The following is a 24,029-nucleotide window of genomic DNA, read 5'->3' on the forward strand; positions in this document are numbered from 1 at the left end:
GAGGTTCAAATGGCAATAAATAATCATCTATCAATTATCACCTTAAATGTCAATGGACTGAACGCCCCAATCAAAAGACACAGAGTGGCTGAGTGCATAAAAAGGCAAAAACCTTCAATATGCTACCTACAAGAAACTCACCTTAGGACAAAAGAGACATATAGATTGAAAGTGAAAGGGTGGGGAAAATATTTCACGCCAATAGACATGACAGAAAAGCAGGAGTCGCAACGCTCATATCAGACAAATAGACTTTAAAACAAAAGACATAAAGACAAAGAAGGACACTACTTAATGATTAAGGGATCCATCCAAGGAGAGGATGTTACTATCGTCAACATATATGCCCCAAATACAGGAGCACCCAGATACATACAACAAATATTAACAGACATAAAGGGAGATATTGATGAGAATACAATCATAGTAGGAGACCTTAATACCCCCCTCACATCAATGGACAGATCCTCTAGAGAGAAAACCAATAAAGCAACAGAGATCCTAAAGGAAACAATAGAAAAGTTAGACTTCATTGATATCTTCAGGACACTACATCCAAAAAAAGCAGAATACACATTCTTCTCAAATGCTCATGGAACATTCTCAAGAATCGACCACATCTTGGGACACAAAGCTAACCTCAATAAATTTAGGAGCATAGAAATTATCTCAAGTATCTTCTCTGACCACAATGCCATGAAATTAGAAACCAACCATGGGAAAAGGAAAGAGAAAAACCTACTGCATGGAGATTAAACAACATGCACTAAAAAACCAATGGGTCAATGAGGAAATCAAGAAGGAAATTAAAAACTACCTTGAAACACATGATAATGAAGACACAACCGCTCAAAATCTATGGGATGCTGTGAAAGCAGTGCTCAGAGGGAAATTTATAGCAATACAGGCCTTTCTCAAAAAAGAAGAAAGATCCCAAATTGACAACTTAACCCTCCACCTAAATGAATTCGAACAAGAAGAACAAAAAAGTCCTAAAGTCAGCAGAAGGAAGGAAATTATAAAGATCAAAGAAGAAATCAATAAAATAGAGACTCAAAAAACAATAGAGAAAATTAATAAAACCAAGAGCTGGTTCTTTGAAAAGGTAAACAAAATTGACAAACCCCTGGCCAGACTCACTAAAAAGAGGAGAGAAAGAACCCAAATAACCAAAATGATAAATGAAAAAGGAGAAATCACAACGGATACAGCAAATACAAAAAACCGTAAGAGAATACTATGAACAACTATATGGCAACAAGTTTGACAATCTGGAAGAAATGGACAATTTTCTAGAATCTTACAGCCTGCCAAAACTGAATCAAGTAGAAACAGACCAACTGAACAGACCGATCACTAGAAATGAAATTGAAGAGGTCATAAAATCACTCCCTACAAATAAAAGTCCAGGACCAGATGGCTTCACAGGTGAATTTTATCAAACATATAAAGAGGAATTGGTGGCCATCCTCCTTAAACTCTTTCAAAAGGTTGAAGAAAAAGGAATACTCCCAAAGACATTCTATGATGCCACCATCACCCTCATTCCAAAACCAGACAAAGATACCACCAAAAAAGAAAACTATCGCCCAATATCATTGATGAATATAGATGCAAAAATTCTCAACAAAATCTTAGCCAACCAAATCCAACAACATACCAAAAAATTATACAACATGAGCAGGTAGGGTTCATCCCAGGTTCACAAGGATGGTTCAACATACGCAAATCAATCAGCATCATACACCACAGTAACCAAAAAAAAAGTCAAAATCATATGATCATCTCAATAGACGCAGAAAAAGCATTTGACAAAGTCCAACATCCATTCATGATCAAGACCCTCGCCAAAGTGGGTATAGCGGGAACATTCCTGAACATAATCAAAGCCATTTATGAGAAACCCACAGCAAATATAATCCTCAATGGGGAAAAACTGAAAGCCTTCTCACTCAAATCTGGAACAAGACAGGGATGCCCACTCTCACCACTGCTCTTCAACATAGGTTTGGAAGTCCTAGCCACAGCAATTAGACAAACCAAAGAAATCAAAGGCATCCATATAGGAAGAGAAGAGATGAAACTGTCACTGTATGCAGATGACATGATACTATACATAGAAAACCCTAAGGACTCAACCCCAAAACTCCTTGAACTGATTAATAAATTCAGCAAAGTAGCAGGATATAAGATTAACATTCAGAAGTCAGTTGCATTTCTCTATACCAGCAAGGAAACATTAGAAAAGGAATACAAAAATACAATACCTTTTAAAATTGCACCTCACAAAATCAAATACCTCGGAATACACCTGACCAAGGAGGTAAAGGACCTATATGCCGAGAACTATAAAACTTCAATCAAAGAAATCAAAGAAGATGTAAAGAAATGGAAAGATATTCCATGTTCCTGGATTGGGAAAATCAATATTGTAAAATGGCCATACTACCCAAAGCAGTCTACAGATTCAATGCAATCCCTATCAAATTACCCATGACATTTTTCACAGAACTAGAACAAACAATCCAAACATTTATATGGAACCACAAAAGACCCAGAATTGCCAAAGCAATCCTGAGAAACAAAAACCAAGCAGGAGGCATAACTCTCCCAGACTTCAGGAAATATTACAAAGCCACAGTCATCAAAACAGTGTGGTACTGGTATCAAAACAGACAGACAGACCAATGGAACAGAACAGAGAACCCAGAAATCAACCCTGACACCTATGGGCAATTAATCTTGGACAAGGGAGGCAAGAACATCAAATGGGGAAAAGACAGTCTATTCAGCAAGCATTGCTGGGAAACCTGGACAGCTGCATGCAAAGCAATGAAATTAGAACATACCCTCACACCATGCACAAAAATACACTCCAAATGGCTGAAAGACTTAAATATACAACAGGACACCATCCAACTCCTAGAAGAAAACATAGGCAAAACACTCTCTGACATCAACATCATGAATATTTTCTCAGGTCAGTCTCCCAAAGCAATTGAAATTAGAGCAAAAGTAAACCCATGGGACCTCATCAAACTGAAAAGCTTTTGCACAGCAAAGGAAACCCAAAAGAAAACAAAAAGACAACTTAACAGAATGGGAGAAAACAGTTTCAAATGATGCAACTGACAAGGGCTTAATCTCTAGAATATATAAACAACTTATACAACCCAACAGCAAAAAAACCAATCAAGCAATGGAAAAATGGGCAAAAGACCTGAATAGACATTTTTCCAAAGCAGATGTACAGATGGCCAACAAACACATGAAAAAATGCTCAACATCGCTGGTTATAAGCGAAATGCAAATCAAAACTACCATGAGATATCACCTCACACCAGTCAGAATGGCCATCATTAATAAATCCACAAATAACAAGTGCTGGAGGGGGTGTGGAGAAAAGGGAACCCTCCTGCACTGCTGGTGGGAATGTAAACTGGTACAGCCACTGTGGAGAACAGTTTGGAGATACCTTAGAAATCTATACATAGAACTTCCATATGACCCCACAGTCCCACTCTTGGGCATCTATCCGGACAAAACTCTACTTAAAAGAGACACGTGCACCCGCATGTTCATTGCAGCACTATTCACAATAGCCAGGACATGGAAACAACCCAAATGTCCATCAACAGATGATTGGATTCGGAAGAGGTTGTATATATACACAGTGGAATACTACTCAGCCATAAAAAAGAATGACATCATGCCATTTGCAGCAACATGGATGGAACTAGAGAATCTCATACTGAGTGAAATGAGCCAGAAAGACAAAGACAAATACCATATGACATCACTTATAACTGGAATCTAATATCCAGCACAAATGAACATCTCCTTAGAAAAGAAAATCATGGACTTGGAGAAGAGACTTGTGGCTGCCTGATGGGAGGGGGAGGGAGTGGGAGGGATCGGGAGCTTGGGCTTATCAGACACAACTTTGAATAGATTTACAAGGAGATCCTGCTGAATAGCATTGAGAAGTTTGTCTAGATACTCATGTTGCAACGGAAGAAAGGGTGGGGGAAAAAATGTAATTGTAATGTATACATGTAAGGATAACCTGACCCCCTTGCTGTACAGTCGGAAAATAAAAAAAATTATAAAAAAAGAATTATTTCCATAATTGTAGGAAAAAAAAAAGAAACCTCTTCATGCTGAAATAGGAAGATTGCTATAGAGGAAATAAATACTGTTGTCTCTCTAACTCATGCTTTCTGCTTTGTGTTTGTACTAATTTTGGCTCATTTATTTTCTGTAGCAAACCCATAAGATGATTTCCCTAGTGTATAGACAAGGAAGCAAAGCTTAGAGTAAATGATTTGCTTAGGGTCACATAACAAGCAGAGATTTGCACCGGTTCTTTGAACACTCTAAGCCAGGGTTCTTGAGGGGTCCTTCGAGAAATGTAACTCTTCTATTATGTGTCAAAGAGAGCATTCCATTTGGTTTTTAGAAGTGAATAAACAACCTAGAGAACTCACAAAGCTATGAAAACATTTCTTAAGCTAAGGCTTCATTAAGGTTGAAAAGTTGAAGTGGATTCTTATCAAAGACTTAACTCCATTATTTATTATGCCTTCCATTCCACCATGTAGATATAAAACTTTCCAAAACAAATATTTATTCTAATTCCGTGGAAGGAATACATCCCAGCTCTGTTCCCTCTGCGCAGTTACTTATTGTGTATCGGTTTAGTTCCGATTCCTTCTTAGTATTTTCTCATTCCTTGTTTTTTCATGCCTCTCCTTTTGAAGTGTCCTATCTTTGAGGTCTCCTCTTGTATTTGCCTGTGATTATTGTCTCCTGCCTTCTTCAGGTCGTCACGCACAGAGGATGCTTAATACTTGCTGCCTGGTACTGAGTTACAGTTGCAAGTTTCTCTGCAGCCTGCCCCTCTCCACCCCCGTGACATCTCTCTGGTTACTTTTCTGTCGCGCTATTCAAGTGATTGTAGTCATTGTGTATCTTTCCTTCCTCTGCCTTTCCCTCCATTCCAAGTGCCCTTCTCCCCTTTGTCTCTACTTATGGCTTGATTCCAATCCCACCTCTTCCATGAGGCCGCCACCATTTAGGCCCTTAGAGGTCTTTCAATTTCCTTCTGCAGATACTGTCATCAGGGGGTGTTTGCCACTGAGCATATCTCACTGTCGGTTTTCTGTTCATACCTGTCTCATCTGGATTTTGAGTTCAAATCCCTGTACCTCTCTAGATCTGTGTGTTCGCTAACGTTCAACAAAACATTCTCAGTGATTATTCTGATGGAGAAAAAGTCAGTTGTAGTCACCTGGAAGAGGCTTTATTTAAAGCATTGCTGATGAGTTTGGGGAGAGATTTTAGTAAACAAAAAAATGAAATGGTTCCCCAGCCAACATGACTCAATTGACATTGAAATTAATGAGGTGAAAACAATCTCTCTGCTTAAGCCAAGTGGCTCATATTTGGATAGTATTCTAGGAACAGCGTTATAGCACTTCTTTTCCTTTCCTGCCGTCTCTTAATGTATACGCTCGTATTCGTTGATTTTGGACCTCTTCAACCTCATTTTTGACATTCACTGTTTTTACTTCGTCTCTGTGAACAGCGAACAATAGAGCCTTTTTCATTTTTTCCCCTTTATTCCATCTGGATCACCTATTTCTTGGTCAGTTCTTTGGAACTGTAACTGAGTCATTTGAATTACATGCTGTTTGGATCTGGGGTGAAAGCTTGATTCAGCTGACTGCTGACTCACCATATGTTGCTGTAATTCTGGAAAGCAGTGAAAATTGTGGTACTGCTGAAGGAAAAAGCAATGTTGGAATGGCGTTTTAATAATAAATGACTTATATTTGTTGTATAACTAATTCATGCACCTAGACATTCTGCGAGATACTTTAAATAGATGATGGAAGACCTCTAAGGTAGCGATTATTAACCCTGTTTTACATAGGAGGAAAATGAGTCTGAGAAAGATGAAAGGTCCAGTTGACTTTCTGAAAGGTCACATATGTAGCCGACAGTAACCTCTGGGATGTAAGGGACTCTGTTGTGTTCCCTGTCGTAGTCCCAATACTTCACGTGGTGACTGGAAGTTAAATATTTCATTTTTTAAACGCAATTCCTCTCTCCTTCTCTCTTGAACTTAACTCCAGATTGTCACTCCCCCAGAGCTGCTCTTATTGATATTATTGGTGACCTTCCCTGTTGTCAAAATCCAGAGGTTCATTCCTAGCCTTTCGACACTGACCGATCTGTCTTATTTGACCCAGTTAGTCACTCCCTTTCCTTGAAATACATTATTTAATTGACTTTCCAAAACAGCGCAGTCTCCTTTTTCTTCCCCTTCTTCCCTGGCTATTCCTCAGTCAGTTTCCTTCTTACCTTCCCAGCCTCTAAACCGTGGAGTATCCCCAGGGCTCAGTTTTCATTTGTTTCCTATCTACACTCACTTCCTTGGCGGTATCACCTCACATCGTATCGTTAAGTGCCTCTTAGACTCTGGTAATTACCAATTTATATCTTTATCCTGGACTCTTCCTCTCAACTCTATGCTAATGGTTTGGATGATTAATAGACAGGTGAAGTTCAGACTCCTAGTGCCTTACTCTCCTACCCATCCAGTTGGAAAGGTGTAACTAGTTCATGTGCACACAGCTCTTGCAGTTAATTTGGCAAAAACAACTGGATATTACCATTGACAGGCCATCTATCAGCATATCCTGTTGGCCTCATCTTCCAGCTGAACTGAATCTGATCACTTTCACCTCCACAGCTGTCACTCAGGATCTAGCCAGTATTCTTTTCCATACTTTGTTGTAATTGTTTCTTAATTCATTTCCTTGCCTCTGCCCTTGGCCTCACTATAGACTGTAACACAGTAGCCAAGGAGACCTTATTTAAAAAAAAAAAAAAGAATCTTATTTTTTCTCTCTTCAGAATAGAAGCCTAAATCCTTAAAATTACCTTTTTTACTTCATTTTCTTGAGTCAAGCCCTGTTGGTTTTCTTGCTATTCTAACCATCAGGCATGCCCCCTACCCTACCCACAGGATCTTTGTGCTTATTTCTCTCTTTCCGGGATGTTCGTCCCACAGGTGTCCCCTGCCTCAGGTCCCGTGGTCTTTACTCAGGCCTTTACTCCTTAGGTCTTTACTAGGACTGTCTTGTCCGTGAGGTCCCACTGTCGATTCTATTTAAAAGTGCAGCGCCTTCCCACAACCCCTCACACCCCACCCAGCAGCACCTCTACCTCCTTTATTTGCTTCCTGTGGTATTTACCATCCTGTGACAAACTGTATGTTTCACCTATTTATCTGGGGAGTGAGGTGTTTTTAAATCTCTCTCTCCTTACTAGAATGTAAATTTTACTAGAATATAAATTCCACAAGGGTAGGAATTTATTAATTTATCCGGATTTATTATGAAGCAATGAACAAAAGTTAGGGCTAGAATTCTCTTCTCTTTGACCTCATAGCTAACCTAGGCCCTCATTAGTTCCAGTGTATTTGTCCTTTGTTTTATATGTATGTACATCCTACAATTTACCTCCATCCATACTCAGAACCCCTTAGAACTGATAAAGTTTCATAAATGTTAGACATGTAGAAAGAATAATCAGATGTATTTAATGTTTAATCATACAGTAGTAATAAGGATTGCTGCGTTCTGAAATTTACCTTCAGATATAGCTGTGGCATAATATATATATATATACACACACACACACATATATATATATTTTTTTTTACTTTTACAAAGATTTTATGTATGTGTGTATAATATCACTAAATATATCTTGAATACACACATATAATTTTTAAACAGGTTATCAGAACACCTCATGGGAGAGACTTCGACGACTCTTTGGAAAGGTGTGATGACTATTTGAGCTCCAGGTCATGCAGCAAGCCCCAGCATTCGGCCAGGACTCTACTCGTTCATTCAGCACCCTCGACAATGCCGAAGCACTCTCCAAGCCCTGTGTTAAATCGAGCTTCTCTCAGGGAAAGGTAATGCTTAGTCTCTATTTCTGTACTAAACTTTGGAATAATGGTCATTAGAAAAGAGCAGGCAGCAGTTATGTACGCGAAGTGATTATTTGTTAAAGAACAGTTTGATTTTAAGAGGCTTAATTTGTGTTTGTTTAGAGCATACTAAATATTATATGGTGTCAGATTCTCCTGCCCAGCCCAGTTCTTCTGAAGTGAGTTTATTAATTTTGGGTCACTTTAACCCTCTTTAAAATTATATTGTGGAGTTTCCATCATGGCTCAGTGGTGAATGAACCTGACTAGTATCCATGAGGACATGGGTTCGATCCCGGCCTCGCTCAGTGGGTTAAGGATCCCGCATTGCCGTGAGCTGTGGTGTAGGTTGCGGACGTGGCTTGGATCCTGTGTTACTGTGTCTGTGGTGTAGGCCGGCAGCTGTAGCGCCAATAGCCTGGGAACCTCCAAATGCCACGGGTATGGCCCAAAAAGAAAAAAGACAAAAAGAAAAATTATATTGTAGTTCACAAAGTGAAAAATAGAGTATATGCTAGTTTGTTTTTTAATAGATTCATAGGGATTTAATATTATAGTCATGGCTTATGTATAAAAACAGCATAGGTTATATTTTCCTTTTAGTCATGACAATACCGTATTTTGTTGGTGCGTGGTTCCTGTTTTCCTCAGATTACCTATCCCTGACTTGCCAAGATAATCTTCATCATGTAAAGATTCTAGGTCCCCCTCGGAAAATGCTTTGGCACCCAAAGTTAGATACTTGTTATAATTTGAATGTGAAAGAAATCACTTCTCTTCATCTGTTTTTGTTGTTGTCGTTGAATCCAAACTGGAAATTCCTTACCTCCCTCGCAGTGACATAGTTGGCATAGAACACAAGAGTTGTCATAAACTAAAAAAACCAAACCAGAAACCCAACCTGTGTACTTAAGAAATTTTACAGAAACTTGAGAACTTAAGAGATATACCATCAACACCAAGAAATAAAATCTATCTTTACAGATGGTATCAAAAAGCTGAAGTAGCACATTAAATTCTTGCAGCATATTAGGGCCATTGGACATAAATAACAAAGTTTAAAATAGCCATAGAGAGCCTAGCAAAAAGTTTCTCTCGAAATTGATGATTCAAACAAGGGTGTGTCAGTTTGGAAACTATATTAAAACATGCCTGTTCTGAACAGGTAGATTTGTCTGTTTCCTCATTAGTCCTGTAAGCATTCAAAATGGATATATGAAGGTGTGCTAGAGAAACCCTCATCCCAAGATAGGGAATTTTGATTAATATTTCAGGTGTATTAGAATCATGCCTGTGGAGATCAAGTTCAGATAGATAGATAGAGCGATTGATCCATTGATCTATATATTTATACAGGGAGATGTATCTCTGTATCATTGGCTTTAAAACTTCCAGAAAAGCTCTTGAAGAGAGATTTTGCTGCTGAAGTCTGGTAAATTTGGCTTCAGTTATCAGGGAGTTTCTTCCATTTCCATGTCTGCGCAGAAGTTCAGACACTCAGTTGGTGCTGCTCTCTTTTTTACCTACGTTTAGAATTAAGCACTTGGTTTTCTGCCATATTTGTAGATGTTCAAGAATTTTTAACCTGTATGTCCTTAGGTGTATTTCTATAAATATTGTTTTATTTTTCTGCTTTTTTCTATATTTTGCAGAACCCTCCAATTGTCTACTACTGTAGTAAAATATCAGTTTTAGTCTTTTGTTATTTTATCCCTGTATGTTATTTTGTCCCAGCTTTTGAAGCTAGATTGATAAATTTTTCTTTGAGGCTATTTTCAAAAATTCTTCATCGAGGATAGCTAAAGTCAGCTATCCCTTTGTCATATTTCAGTGCGGGGGATGGTTTAGAGTAGATAGCAGCATTTACACATTTATTTTGTTGTCAGATAGTAGATGTGGGTAAATTCTTTGCTAGAAGGAAGTCAGCAATTCAGATATTAAACATTGCATATTTCACCTATGACTTGAAGAAATTTGTGGTGATTTGAAAATAAAACAGTATAATGGCAAGTTAGTTTTGAAATTCTGAATAGGTTAATAAGATTTTATTGAAGGAGTTCCCGTCATGGCTCAGTGGTTAACGAATCCGACTCGGAACCATGGGGTTGCGGGTTTGATCCCTGGCCTTGCTCAGTGGGTTAAGGATCTGGTGTTGCCATGAGCTGTGGTGTAGGTCACAGAGGTGGCTCGCTCGGATCCCACGTTGCTGTGGCTGTGATGTAGGCCCGCAGCTACAGCTCCGATTCAACCCCTAGCCTGGGAACCTCCATATGCTGTGGGTTTGGCCCTAGAAAAGACCAAAAAAAAAAAAAAAAATGTATTGAGGTTCTTTTTAGGGTAAATAAACTTTTTTACGTTCACTAAGGTATAACATCTCTACTCCGACTGTGTTTTCTAAAAAACAATCTAGATCTGTCCTATAAAGGAAAGTAAAACGCATCAAACAATATGTCTCTACATATTGTCTTACTAGGAACAAAAATATTTTGTGTGTTTTTAGCCCAGTCGGTGCCATGGCTTTGAAGAGAAGGCATTCTCTGATCTGGCTTTTGGTCCCTGAGAGAGACACTCACAGGGTGTTTATACAATCCACTGGAATCAGTAAACAATTCAAACCGATGTGAATGTACATTGTATTTCCCAGACAAAATTGGGAGTGTGACAGACATATAGCTCTAGTTTATCTGGGTAAATACTCATTAAAATCAAATACGTTTTCCTCTAAGATTGCTATAAGATGCTGACTCCTTAATCATGTATATGAATAAACAGACTTTTTCAAACTGAATCGATGACTCTAATCACACGAATTTCTTTATTTATAGCGAAGGTCCTTTTTGTTTTAAGTCTATGTAAAGACTACCTCCGGTAGAGTTAGCATCCCATAAAAGGGTCTCAATTTTGATTATAAGTGTTACATTTCACAAGCAGTTTTTCCCTACTAGTATAAATATTAATATTATGACTTCTAATTTGTATTAGCTTGTTGAGTTATTACTAAAATCAGACTAAGAAATAGCGAATCTAATTTAGAAGGAGCTGATAATCTTTTCAGTCCTTGAGGTTTTGCTTTTTGTAAACAGATTGTTAGGCAATCATTCCTTATACCACAGCACAGACTAGTGGATCCTCTCACAGTGTCCTTGAAGAGAGCCTCTTGGAGCTGTGCGTTTGGGTGTCTGATTTTGAAGAGGTGTTACATGTGTAGCAAATAACAACGTCTGCCAATATGTTTCCATAGATGCATTAACACTTCCTTTTACAAATGTAGATGATTAAAATTTAGATCATCCATCGTTGATGGCATTCTTTAAAACAGATTATGTGAATCATTTATCCTGTTTAATAGGTTAGACTTTGTATAAACACACACAGTTATAACTGTATGAACAAAAACTCAGAGCTAAAAAGGCAAAGTTTTAAGCACTCTATTAGCATTTTAGTACTCATTCCTTTGTTAAGGAAGTATCAAGAACATGTCATATAGATGCATTATAATCTGATGGATGTGGAAATTTTCATTATTGCTCGAATAAAATAAAGTAGCTTAATTATACTTAAGCCAGTTTTGAGTTTGGGAAGAACATGAGAAAGAGGAATCATTGCTATATTCCTTCTTTGACATCTTTAACTCTAAGACTGGAAAATAAGAACTAATTTTAAAGGTACTGTATGTGGAATTACTGCTCTAATATAAAAATCTATATCTTTATTTAGAGATTAAAGCTCTAAAAAGTTGGGTATGGAAATTGTTAAAGTGGTCAGATATATACAGATGTTCCCTCAAAAGCCTGTCAAACTTTTACTTATTTATTTATTTTGATTTTTTTAGGGCATATGGTTCCCAGGCTAGGGGTCAAATCAGAACTGTAGCTGCCGGCCTACGCCCCAGCCACAGCAACGCAGGATCTGAACTGTGTGCAACCTCCGCCACAGCTCACGGCAATGCGGGATCCTTAACCCACTGAGCGAGGCCAGGGATTGAACCTGCAACCTCATGGTTCCCAGTCGGGTTCATTTCCTCTGCACCATGACGGGAACTCCTTTCCCCCCCCCCCCAAACTTTATTATTAAGATTATTTATCAAATGTATTGTGAGGACTTCATACTGCAGTTGAGAATTGGTACCTGATTTTATATCTCCCTGTCATCCTTGGACAAAGAGAGAAAAATGTTATTATAATCTTTATATGCCATCACATAGGGATAAGAAAAACATGACTTCTGTGTCTGGCGTTTGGAAAGATTTATTTCTCTCTCCCTCCGGCTACAAGTCACCTTTGTTTTTTATGCCTGCAGATTCCATTCTGATTGGTGTTCACCTTCAAACTGCGATGAGATCCATGACCGGGTAAAAAATGTCTTGAAATCACATCAGGCTCATCAAAGACATTCATATGTTAGTTTCTAAATTTTTCTCTTGAAGGCTTTTATCATTAGGCATGAAAACCACCCAAGATGCTGAAAGCTCACTATATCTAATCACTGGGAAGGAAAAGACAAAGCCCCCATTTACTGGAAGTCAATGGTTGTGCTAAAGGCAATGTATTTAACTTCCCGCTTGACCTGAGTCAGTAAGCAAAATGTTTGACACAGACCTTGTGAACTATGAAGAATGTTAGTGATAACTTTCTCATTAAGAATCAGTAAATAGTGACTTTATGATTATTTTTTATAACCTTCGAAATATGGGAACTCTTCTTTTGTAGCCCAGAATAAAGCAATTCCATTTCCTGCAAGTAGACTTGGTTTAGATGGTAGCATAAGAGAGGGGGATGAGACGTACGTATTTTAGGGAAGTTTCCTAGCTGATTTTTTTGTTAGTTACATACTTAAAAGAGGAAAAGAAATCAGGTGTATCAGGTTTAATATTAGAGAATACCATTATGAGAATACTTTCTGACATACGGCAGAAAAGTACATATGAATTACAGCTAGGAAATAATCACAGTGTACTGTTCTTTTTGTGTTTGATTTCTTATTTCAGTCATGAGTTTAAAAACAATTTTGTAAAATCAGGATCCATGTTGGACACCAGGCTTGGTCCTGGGGATATAACTGGATTATGTGACACTGGCATCAGTTTGTATGTTGAAAAGTTTCTATATGCATATCACTTTTAAGTTAAACTTGTTTTCAAAGTATAGTATATATACATAGATAGACCCTCTGACTGCCACTCCCAGGCGTAACATCATCTTAACCTCTAATAGAAGAGTCATATTGTGTTTTGTTGTTGTTGTCTTTTGTCTTCAGAGCTGCACCCGAGGCACATGAAGGTTCCCAGGCCAGGGGTCAAATCAGAACTGTAGCCAACGGCCTACGCCAGAGCCACAGCAACGCCAGATCTGAGCCTGTCTGCGACCTACACCACAGCTCAGGGCAACACTGGATCCTTAACCCACTGAGCGAAGACAGGGATGGAACCCACCACCTCATCGTTCCTAGTCGGATTCGTTAACCACTGAGCCACGACGGGAACTCCATATTGTGTATTTTTGATCTTTGTAGAAATAACATCCTAGCATGTCTTTGTCTTTTTCCTTCTTTATTGCTTATTTCACTTCTTTTTTCTTTTCTTCTTCTTTTTTTTTTTTTTTTTTTTTTTTTTTACAATTTAGACATTTTTGCAATGCAGAAATCTTGTTATATAGTTCTTTGCTCTTACTGCTGCATGGTATTTCATTGTGTGAAAATACTAACACTGATTTACTCATTCGTCTTTTTTTTGGTGGGGCTGTGGTGTGGAAACTCCCAGGCCAGGAGTTAAGCCCGCACCACAGCAGTGATCAGGGCCACAGCAGTGACAATGCCAGATCCTTAACTTACTGAGCCACCAGAGAAATCCTAGTCATGCCCTGTTGATGGACCTATGGCTTGTTTCTTGTTTGCACCATTATGGAACCGCTATGAGCAGCTTATGTATCCTCAGGTAACACTGTATATGTTTAATTTGGATAAGTCCCTACCAGTGGAATTGCTCAGTCATAGAGTGTGTGAATATTAAGCTTTACTAGTTACTGCCAAAGACTTTACCAAGAGATTTTAATAGTTTACACTCCTACTACCAGTGTCCGTGTGAGTGTTATATATTTCACATACTATTACTTGATAGGTTTGTGTGTGTGTGTTTGTGTGTGTTTTCATTTTGGCATTTTGATAGGTGAGAAGTAGTTTGTCACATAATGATTTTAATGTTTCCATATCATGACATAGTCCAATGTTTCCTAATGACTAATATATATGTTTACTGGCTGTTTGGATATCTTTTTTAAAAATTTCTCTATGATTTTTATTTTTTCCATTATAGTTGATTTACAGTGTTATGTTAATTTCAACTGTACAGCAAAGTGACCCAGTCATGCATACATATGTGTATTCTTTTTCTCACCTTATCCTTCATCACATTCCATCACAAGTGACTGGATATAGTTCCCTGTGCTATACAGCAGGATCTCATTGCTTATCCACTCCAGATGCAATGGTTTGCATCTACTAATCCCAGACGCCCAGTCCATCCCACTCCTTCCACCACCCCCTTGGCAACCACAAGTCTGTTCTCCAAGTCCATGAGTTTCTTTTCTGTGGAAAGGTTCATTTGTGCCATATATTAGAGTCCAGATATAAGTGATATCATATGGTATCTGTCTTTCTCTTTCTGATTATTTTACTAAGTACGAGAATCTCTAGTTCCATCCATGTTGTTGCAAATGGCATTATTTTGTTCTTTTTTTATGGCTGAATAGAATTCCATTGTATATGCATACACCACATCTTCTTAATCCATTCATCTGTTGATGGATATTTAGGTTGTTTCCATGTCTTGGCTATTGTGAATAGTGCTGCAGTGAACATAGGGGTGCATGTATCTTTTTCAAGGAAAGTTTTGTCCGGATATATGCTCAAGAGTGGGATGGCTGGGTCATATGGTAGTTCTGTGTGTAGTTTTCTAAGGAACCTCCATACTGTTTCCACAGCGATTGTACCAATTTACATTCCCACCAACAGTGCAGGAGGGTTCCCTTTCCTCCACACCCTCTCCAGCATTTGTTATTTGTGGACTTACTAATGATGGCCATTCTGACCGGTGTGAGGTGGTACCTCAGAGTAGTTTTGATTTACATTTCTTTAATAATTAGTGATGGTGAGCATTTTTTCATGTGCTTGTTGGCCATCTGTATATCTGCTTTGGAAAAATGTCTATTCAGGTCTTTTGCCCATTTTTCCATTGTGTTGTTGGTTTTTTTGCTGTTGAGTTGTCTAAGTCATTTGTATATTTTAGAGATTAAGCCCTTGTCAGTTGCATCGTTTGAAACTATTTTCTCCCATTCTGTAGGTTGTTGTTTGTTTTGTTTTGTTTTGTTTTTTAATGGTTTCCTCTGCTTTGCAAAAGCTTTTCAGTTTGACTAGGTCCCATTGGTTTATTTTTGTTTTATTTCTGTTGCCTTGGGAGACTGACCTAAGAAAACATTTGTAAGGTTGATGTCAGAAAAATGCTTTGCCTATGTTCTCTTCTAGGAGTTTGATGGTGTCTTGTCTTATGTCGAAGTCTTTAAGCCATTTTGAGCCTATTTTTGTGCATGGCGTGAGGGTGGATATCTTCTTTGTGATTAGTTGTTCAAGTAATTTGCCCATTTTTGTACTGAGCTGTCTCTTTTTTGGTTTGTTAAAAGTTCCATATAGATTCTTGATATGAGTTCCTAGTCAGATACATGTTTTGAAATTTTTTCTTTTACTCTGGGCCTAGCCTTTTCATTGTCTTAATGATATCTTTTTTTTTTTTTTTTCCGTCTTTTCTTTTTTTAGGGCTGCACCCGAGGCATATGGAGGTTCCCAGGCTAGGGGTCTAATTGGAGCTGTAGCCTCCAGCCTACACCACAGCCATAGTAACACCAGATCCGAGCTGCGTCTGCGACCTATACCACAGCTACGGCAACACCGGATTCTTAACCCACTGAGCGAGGCCAGGGATGGAACCCATGACCTCATGGTTCCTCGTCGGATTCTTTTCCACTGCACCACGACGGGAACTCCTTAGTGATATCTTTTGGTGAAAAGAAGTTCTTAAGTCCAGTGAATCCAATTTATCTTTTCTTTTATTAGTATTTTTACAATTTTTGTCTTCTTCGTCTATAACAGGAATAGAAAAGAGTTTTATTAGAGCCACACTGAGGACTATACCATAGGAGACTTGACTCGTGAAGAACCACTTGAATTGTGTTGTCCAGACTACGAAATGGAGGAGGCTTATGTGAGCAAAAGCCACAGAGTTACTGTTAGTTACATGAGTTGTTTATCAATAATTATAGTTGGAGCTGGCAGGAAGTAAAGTGCTCTCTTGTCAAGTAAGGATTGGTTGGGGTCCTAAATGATTGTGCAGTTTCAAGAGGAGACCTGGAGGCCTTAAGTTTGCAGCTGGCTGCTGCTAATGTTTTGAGACCGGCTGGTGGTGTCCTTGAATTTGATATAGTTATTTCAAATACTCAGTGATGCTGAAACCTGTTTGAAACTACCTCTTCAGTGACCACCTGGCTCCATTTTGGATGCCCCGAACCACACTTTCCTATCATCAGAACAAAGAACAAACATCAAACATGACAGGGGTACAGTCCTTCAAGGTTTCGAAAGAGATTAGCACATATATAGTGAGTCAGCATCACTTGGTGTCTGATAAGGGAACCTCATTGTCAAAGGGAGTATGACTAGCATTGGTGCTACGGAAAGGGGGGAGCATTTATTCTGGTTTCCCAAGTGGACATTCTAGGTAGTCAGGTAAGTGTATAGTGCTTTTTTTATTTTTTATTTTTATTTTTGGTTTAAGCAGTTGTACAAAGCTGTTTGATAGGCCAGGAGACAGGCTGCTCTAGGTAGCATAAAGTTCAGCCCAAATCATATACAAGCCAGGCCAGGAGGACTTCTGCATGCCTCAATATGTGAAAATTTCTTCCAGCAGTCCACTTCAAGACTTCATCCTTGGTTTTCTTCTGAAGGTTTTTTTATTTTTTTCACATTCAAATACATGATCTAGTTGGAATTATTTTTTTCTGTATAGTGGTAGGTAGGTGACAAATTTCAAGAAAGTTTCAAGTTGTGTCATTGTGGACATGTCTAATTTTCGTTCTATTTCTGATAATTTTATTTTGTATATTTTGGAGCCGTATCATTGGTTGGATACAGATTTAAGACTGTAATACAAACCTTTTATTGTGATGTGTCACTTTTTATTTCTAATAATGTCTCTTGCTTCACAGTATGTTTTGTCTGCTAGTAGTATAGTTATAGCAGCTTTCTTTTGGCTGGTATATCCATGGTGTATTTTTTCCATCCCTTTGCTTTTTATCAGTGTATTTAAAGTGCTTATCTTCTGAATAGCACGTGAGAATTTTTTCCAGTAGTGAAAATCTAGATTTTTATGTAGATTGATAAAACTTTTTTGGGATTAGATTAGTGACTTTTAATAATCCATTTCTTTTTTATTAACTTGTAGTTAATTTTTTTTTTTACTATTTGTTGGTTTCCCTAGAGATTTCACTTTGCATATGTAAGAAATTATTTCTTTGTTGACCTCCCAAATAATGTAGGGACCTAAAAACCATTTAACTATTTTTTTAACCCACCTCTTTTTTTGCACATCTCTTATGTATTTTATTTTATTTTCTGTCTTTTGTCTTTTTAGGGCTGCACCCACAGCATATAGAGGTTTCTAGGCTAGGGGTCAAATTGGAGCTGTAGCCGCTGGTCGACACCACAGCCACAGCAACGCTGGATCTGAGACACGTCTGTGACCTCCACCACAGCTCACAGCAACCCTGGATCCTTAACCCACTGATCAAGGCCAGGGGTGGAACCTGTGTCCTTACGGATGCTAGTCAGATTTATTTCCACTGAGCCACAACGGGAACTCATCTTATCATGCATTTTAATTCTACAAATATAAAACACCCGACAAATTAATATTGTGCTATTTATTAATTTTAATCACATATTTACTTTCTGTTATTCTTTATTCTTTCCTGCATTTCTGTGTTCCCATGTGGATTTTTAGAAGCATTTTCCTTCTGCCTGAAAAACTCCCTTTAATACTTTTTTCTTTTAAAAAAAAGTATAGCTGATTTACAGTGTTTGTACTGATTTTTAATACTTTCTTTTATTTTGTTCTCCTGGCTTTGAATTCTGACTTTGTTTGTTTGAAAATAGCAGTTTTACTTCTATGTAGGGTTGCTTTACTGGATATAAAATTCTAGAATGGTGGTTATTTCTTTTGTCCTTTAAAGATGCTGTTGAGATTGTCTTCTAGCTTCTTTTATGTTGGTTGATGAGTCAGCTGTTATTCCTTTGAAGTGAGGCGAAGTTTCTCCCCTCTATTGCGTTTAAGATTTGCTCTTCAACTTTTTGCTTGGCAATCTTACTATGGTATACGCAGATGTAGTTTTCTTGAATTAATTCTACATTAAGTTTGCAGAGCTTCTTAAATTTTAGATTGATATCTTTCATCTGTTTTTGGAAAGTCTATTCATTCTTTAAACAATTCTTCTGTTCCAGTATCTCTTTATTCTTTGTCTAGAATTTCCAATTATATTTATATAAGGTCTTTAGATTGTATGTCATATGTATCTTATGCTTATGTTGATGTTTTTCATTCTTTTTTTCTCTCTCTAGTTAGATACTTTATTTTGAAATGTCTTCTAGTTTGCTAGTCCTGTCTTCTACTGTGTTTATATTGCTGTTGAAACTGTTTGAAACTTCTTGAAAGACATAACTTTCAAGGACTTATTGAAAGATGTAAGCTACCAAAGTTAACTCAAGGCAAAGTAGATAATCTCAGTGACTGTATGTCTGTTAAAGAAATTCAATTTAAAGTTGGAAATCTTCCATGAAAGAGAACTCTAAGCCCAGACGCTTTCTCTAATGAACTCTCACATACCTTTAAGGAAAATGTAGAGCCAGTTTTACGCATTCCTGAAAATAGAAGAAAGAATACTTCCAGGTTGTCTTGAGATCAACATTTAGTCTAATGCCCAAACCAGACAGTGATGTACAAGAAAAGAAAAATGCAGACCAAAATCCCTCATGAACATTTACATAAAAATCCTAACAACAAACTAAGAAATTAGAACCAGCAGTATATAAAAATGAAAATGCAGGAGTTCCCATCATGGTGCAGAGGAAACAAATCCAACCAGGAACCATGAGGTTGTGGGTTTGATCCCTGGCCTCGATCAGTGGGTTAAGGATCCGGCATTGTCATGAGCTGTGGTGTAGGTCACAGGCACGGCTCAGATCCTGAGTTGCTGTGGCTGTGGCTCCTATTCAACCCCTAGCCTAGGAACCTCCATATGCAGCACGTGCAGCCCTAAAAGCAAAAAAAAAAAAAAAAAAAAAAAAGAGAAAAAGAAAGAAAGAAAATACATCATAATCAAGTGGGCTTGTTCCAGAAATGCAGTGTAAATTCATCCCGTTAGTAGACTAAATACGTATTTGTTCTCAGTGTCATTTCAATAGACACAGAAAGAATATCCAATAAAATTAAACTCTATGCATGATAAACACTCTTAGTAAAGTTGAGGTAGAAGGATACTTTCTCAGTCAATAAAGAGCGTCTTTGAAAACTTACAGCTAACATTTTACTGAGTGTTGAAAGACAGAAACCAGGCAAACATGCTCTCTCTCACAATTCCTTCAACATCGTACTGGGCATCTAGATAATTCAGATAGGCAAGAAAAGTAAATAAAGGCATATAGGCTAGAAAGGAAGAAATAAAACTGTATCTATCTAAAGGATATGGTTATCTGTGTAGAAAATTCCAATCTAGAGAAAACCTCCTAGAACTAAGAAGTGAGTTTAGCAATGTTACAGAATACAAAGAACATAATTTTTTCTCTGTATGCCAGTGAACAATTGAATTTTTTTTACATAATTTTGATTTTTTTTTCCATTATAGCTGGCTTACAGTGTTCTGTCAATTGTCTACTATACAGCAAGGTGACCCAGTTACACATACATGTATACATTCGTTTTTCTCACATTATTATGCTCCATCATAAGTGACCAGACATAGTTCCCAGTGCTTCTTTTTTTAAAAATTTATTTATTTATTTATTGGTCTTTTAAGGGCTGTACCCATTGCACATGCAGGTTCCCAGGCTAGGGGTCGAATCAGAGCTGTAGCCACTTGTGTTCACCACAGTCACAGCAATGCAGGATCCAAGCTGCATCTTTGATCTACACCACAGCTCATGGCAATGCCAGATCCTTGACCCACTGAGCGAGGCCAGAGATCGAAACTGCATCCTCATGGATCCTAGTTGGGTTTGTTACTACTGAGCCACAATGGGAGCTCCTGGAATTCTAAATTAGAAAATCTCTACAGTTTGCAATAGCAGCAGAAATTAAGGTGCCTAGGTATACTTCTAACCAGATTGTACCTAATACAGGTTCCGCATTCTGGGAACTACAAAGCTCTGTTAAAAGAAATCAAAGAAGATAGAACTAAACAGAGAGATACACCATATTCATAGATTAGAGGACTCAATATTAAGAGTCATTTTTCCCTAGTTTGAACTCTGGATTCAATGAAATAATAAAACTCCATCAAGCTTTTAAATGGATGACAGGCTGATTCTAAAATGTATATGGAGAAAATAAAATAAAAAAAATGTATATGGGAAAAAAAAAAGTGTGTATGGAAAAGCACAGGAACTTGGCAATGCCCAAAGGTATAGATAGCTACTTATACTATAGTACAGTTTGAAGGTGGTTTTGTGTAAGTTTAAACACACTTATTGTATGACACAGCAGTCCTACTCCTAGCTATTTACCCAAGTGAACTGAAAGCGTATCTCCACTCAGAAACCTGTGCATGAACGTTGATAGAAACTTTATGCATCACCACGAAAAGCTGGAGCAAAGAAGATGCTCTTTGTGACTGGTGAACCAACTGTGGTATCGCCATTCAGTGGAATGTATTCAGTGATGAAAAGAATGAGAAATTCGCAGATACTACAACATGATGACTCTTAAATCTAGTTTGATAGATAACCCAAAGCTACACGTTGTATGATTTTATTTATATGACACTTGAAAAGCAAAGGCTAGGAGGTGCAGAAGCTGTTAAGGGCAAAGAAACCAGCCTCTCAGGGGAGTTTTTAGGGTGCAGGAACTGATTGATATACTGATGTGACTGGTATGTGACTTAAGGAATTTATCAAAATGCCTAGAAAAAAATGTACTTTAGAAAGAGTTAAATTTATTGTGATGTTAGATTTTCTGAGGATTTAATATAGGTTGCAAGAAATCTAGCAGTACTAAAAATATAAGACTTGTCTTTCAATTAACTTACCTAATATGACATTTTGGCTGGATACAGTAAAGCTGAAGCCAAAAAGAACTACGTAATCACTGTATTCTCATTTCGGGATCACCAAACTTTTTCTGGAAAGAGCCAGATGGTAAATATTTAGTATGTATTTGACATAGGGTCCCTGTCAGTACTGCTCAGCTCTGCTGAGGTAGCGTGGAAGTGGTCAGGCATAGACAACACATAAACAAGCATGTCTGTTTTCCAGTAAAACTTTATCCATGCATATTAAAATGTGACTTTCATGTCATTTTCATGAAATATCTTGAATTTTTCCCCAAGTCATTTAAAAAAGTAAAAATTACTCTTAGCTCTCAGGCCTTACCAAAACAGGCCAGTGGCCAGAACTGCCCTGAGAGCGCTCTGCCAGCCCTGCTCTGGCAGGCAGAGAGTGTTTCACACAGGGATGTAGAGTAACGATTCTGAAAATACTTTGCATGGGTATGAGAGTTAGATAAAGAAGTAAATAAACTGTAGATAAAATAACCAGGTTTCTCATTGTCGGAAAAAAGTTTATAAAGAAGCCAGATGGATAAAAGCTAGATGTGAACCCTGTGAAGCTGGATTAAAGTCCAAGATGACAGTTTCATTTCCTTTTTATTTTAATAGGTGCAGGTAGACTGATACAGAGAAATAGATGTAAGAACATGCATAGGTTCGTACACATACCTATTTCCTAGCTTTGTCCTTTGAAAGGCCTAGGAAGAGTGACAACCCAATAGCAAAATCACACCCAGCTCCCCAGATCTAATACGTAATACGTGTTTCTAAATACCTATTTTCTATAAAAGTTACCAGGGCTTTTCTTTTCTTTCTTTTTTTTTTTTCTTGGAGCAATAGCTATTTCTGGGGATGGGTCAAGGAAAACAAAAGATTAGCACGAAACACCTTGCAGTGTGGAAAATGAGAAGTTGCTAAAAAAAAAAAAAGAAGAAGAAGAGGTGAGGTGGGAGTGCCCTCGTGTGCAGTGGATTAAGGGTCCAGCATTAAGACTGTAGCGAGTCGGTCACTTCAATGGCACAGGTTTGATCCCTGCCCAGGAATTTCTACACGCCATGGGTGCAGCCAAAAAAAAAAGTGGGGGCGGAGGGTAAGGGGAATAAGGGCATATCAAAAGGACACAGGAGCCTACCTGAATGAGCCTGCGGTGACCATTTCTAGAATATTTTGAGAAACAAAATAAATAGCGACAGTATTGGGTTATAATCCAATCAATAAAAATGAATATCCATGAATCCACAATGAATGACTAATCGTGAGAATGGACGCATCTTCCTTACAGAAGAATCCTAAAAATAATTGTTGATATTGCTTAATTCCCCTCCTCCTGAGCGTGGGCTGGACTTGAGAAATAGTAATTAGGTGAGGAACTCAGGCGAATGACACCATCTTCTCAAGAAAGTAATGACATCCCTAGTGACCACTCGTGTGGAGAGCATGTGTCTCTAGACACCACGTGATGCGAAGGGCATGTCTGTATCACGTCGACCCCTCAAACCTAATCTTAGTCTCAGAATACAATGGATGAAACTCAGAAACTTCCTACAAGGTACCTGACAAGTACTCTTCCAAACTGTCGAGGTCGTGAGAAGCAGGGAGGACAGAAACTTGTCACACAGATCAGAGGAGACTAAGGAGAAATGGTGACTAAATGCAACATGTTACCTCGTATTGGGTCCTGGAGCAGAAAAAAGTGCTTTATTGGAAAAACCGATGACATCCAAATAAAGTCGGTGCTTTAGATAATAGTATTGTACCAATGTTAATTTCTTAGTTTCGCAAAATTTTCCATGGTACTAGGAGATTTTTTTTTGTCTTTTTTTTTTTTTTTTTTTTGCTATGTCTTTGGGTCGATCCCGAGGCATATGGAGGTTCCCAGGCTAGGGGTCCAATCGGAGCTGTAGCCACCGGCCTACGCCAGAGCCACAGCAACGCGGGATCCGAGCCGCGTCTGCAACCTACACCACAGCTCACGGCAACGCCGGATCCTTAACCCATTGAGCAAGGGCAGGGACAGAACCCGCAACCTCATAGTTCCTAGTCGGATTCGTAAACCACTGCGCCACGACGGGAACTCCAGGAGATGTTAACATTAAGAGAACCTGCGTGAAGGGTGAAGTTCCTGTGTACAGGAATTCTTTGTCTTGCAGCTTTTCTCTAAATATAAATATTCAAATCCCCCAAATATTGAATTCTTAATCTCGGACCTTTGGGCTTTTACCTGAAAGTTGGTGTGATAACAGACCCCTTCCTTCTCATAGGTACTATGTCTAACTCTTCTCAAGCAAGACAGCAGAAAATCCATTTTACTTGGCAGAGGCTTTTTGCTGAGCTTTTTGTCCCTTCACCCTGCATAGTTTTAGACATTCTGAAAGTGTCTTGAGGGAGCAGTCAGCTCAGTTTTGCACCCATCATGTCTCACTTGGTTTTTGCCTTTCAGATGTTTACATGGAGCATAGCAAGACTGCCAAAACATGCTGGTTTATTTGTTCTCCAGAAGTGGACCTGTGACAAAGCATAGATTCTCAACATTTTGTTCTATTCTCAGAATCCACAAATGCCCCCAGGAAAATTGCAGCTGCAGACTCTTAGCTCACCTCTCCCCTCAGGAATCTTGGCATCACAAGTACTATTGTTTCAGCAGCTTCCTAATGCCTTTCAAG

General features: G+C 38.3%; 1 protein-coding gene across 3 annotated transcripts in view; it reads left to right on the forward strand.

Annotated features, from left to right (window-relative positions):
• SPATA6 (spermatogenesis associated 6) overlaps positions 1-24,029 on the forward strand; it is a 122,106-nt gene that overhangs the window by 67,149 nt on the left and 30,928 nt on the right. For 2 of the 3 annotated variants that reach the window (XM_047789152.1, XM_047789154.1), the window contains 2 exons: positions 7,809-7,993; positions 12,308-12,407. In XM_047789152.1, the coding sequence (XP_047645108.1) occupies positions 7,809-7,993; positions 12,308-12,407 (285 nt within the window). The remainder of the gene's footprint in view (positions 1-7,808; positions 7,994-12,307; positions 12,408-24,029) is intronic. The other variant, XM_047789153.1, reaches the window with a different exon arrangement.

The sequence above is a fragment of the Phacochoerus africanus genome, chromosome 8, assembly GCF_016906955.1.
Source record: "Phacochoerus africanus isolate WHEZ1 chromosome 8, ROS_Pafr_v1, whole genome shotgun sequence".
NCBI lineage: Eukaryota > Metazoa > Chordata > Mammalia > Artiodactyla > Suidae > Phacochoerus > Phacochoerus africanus.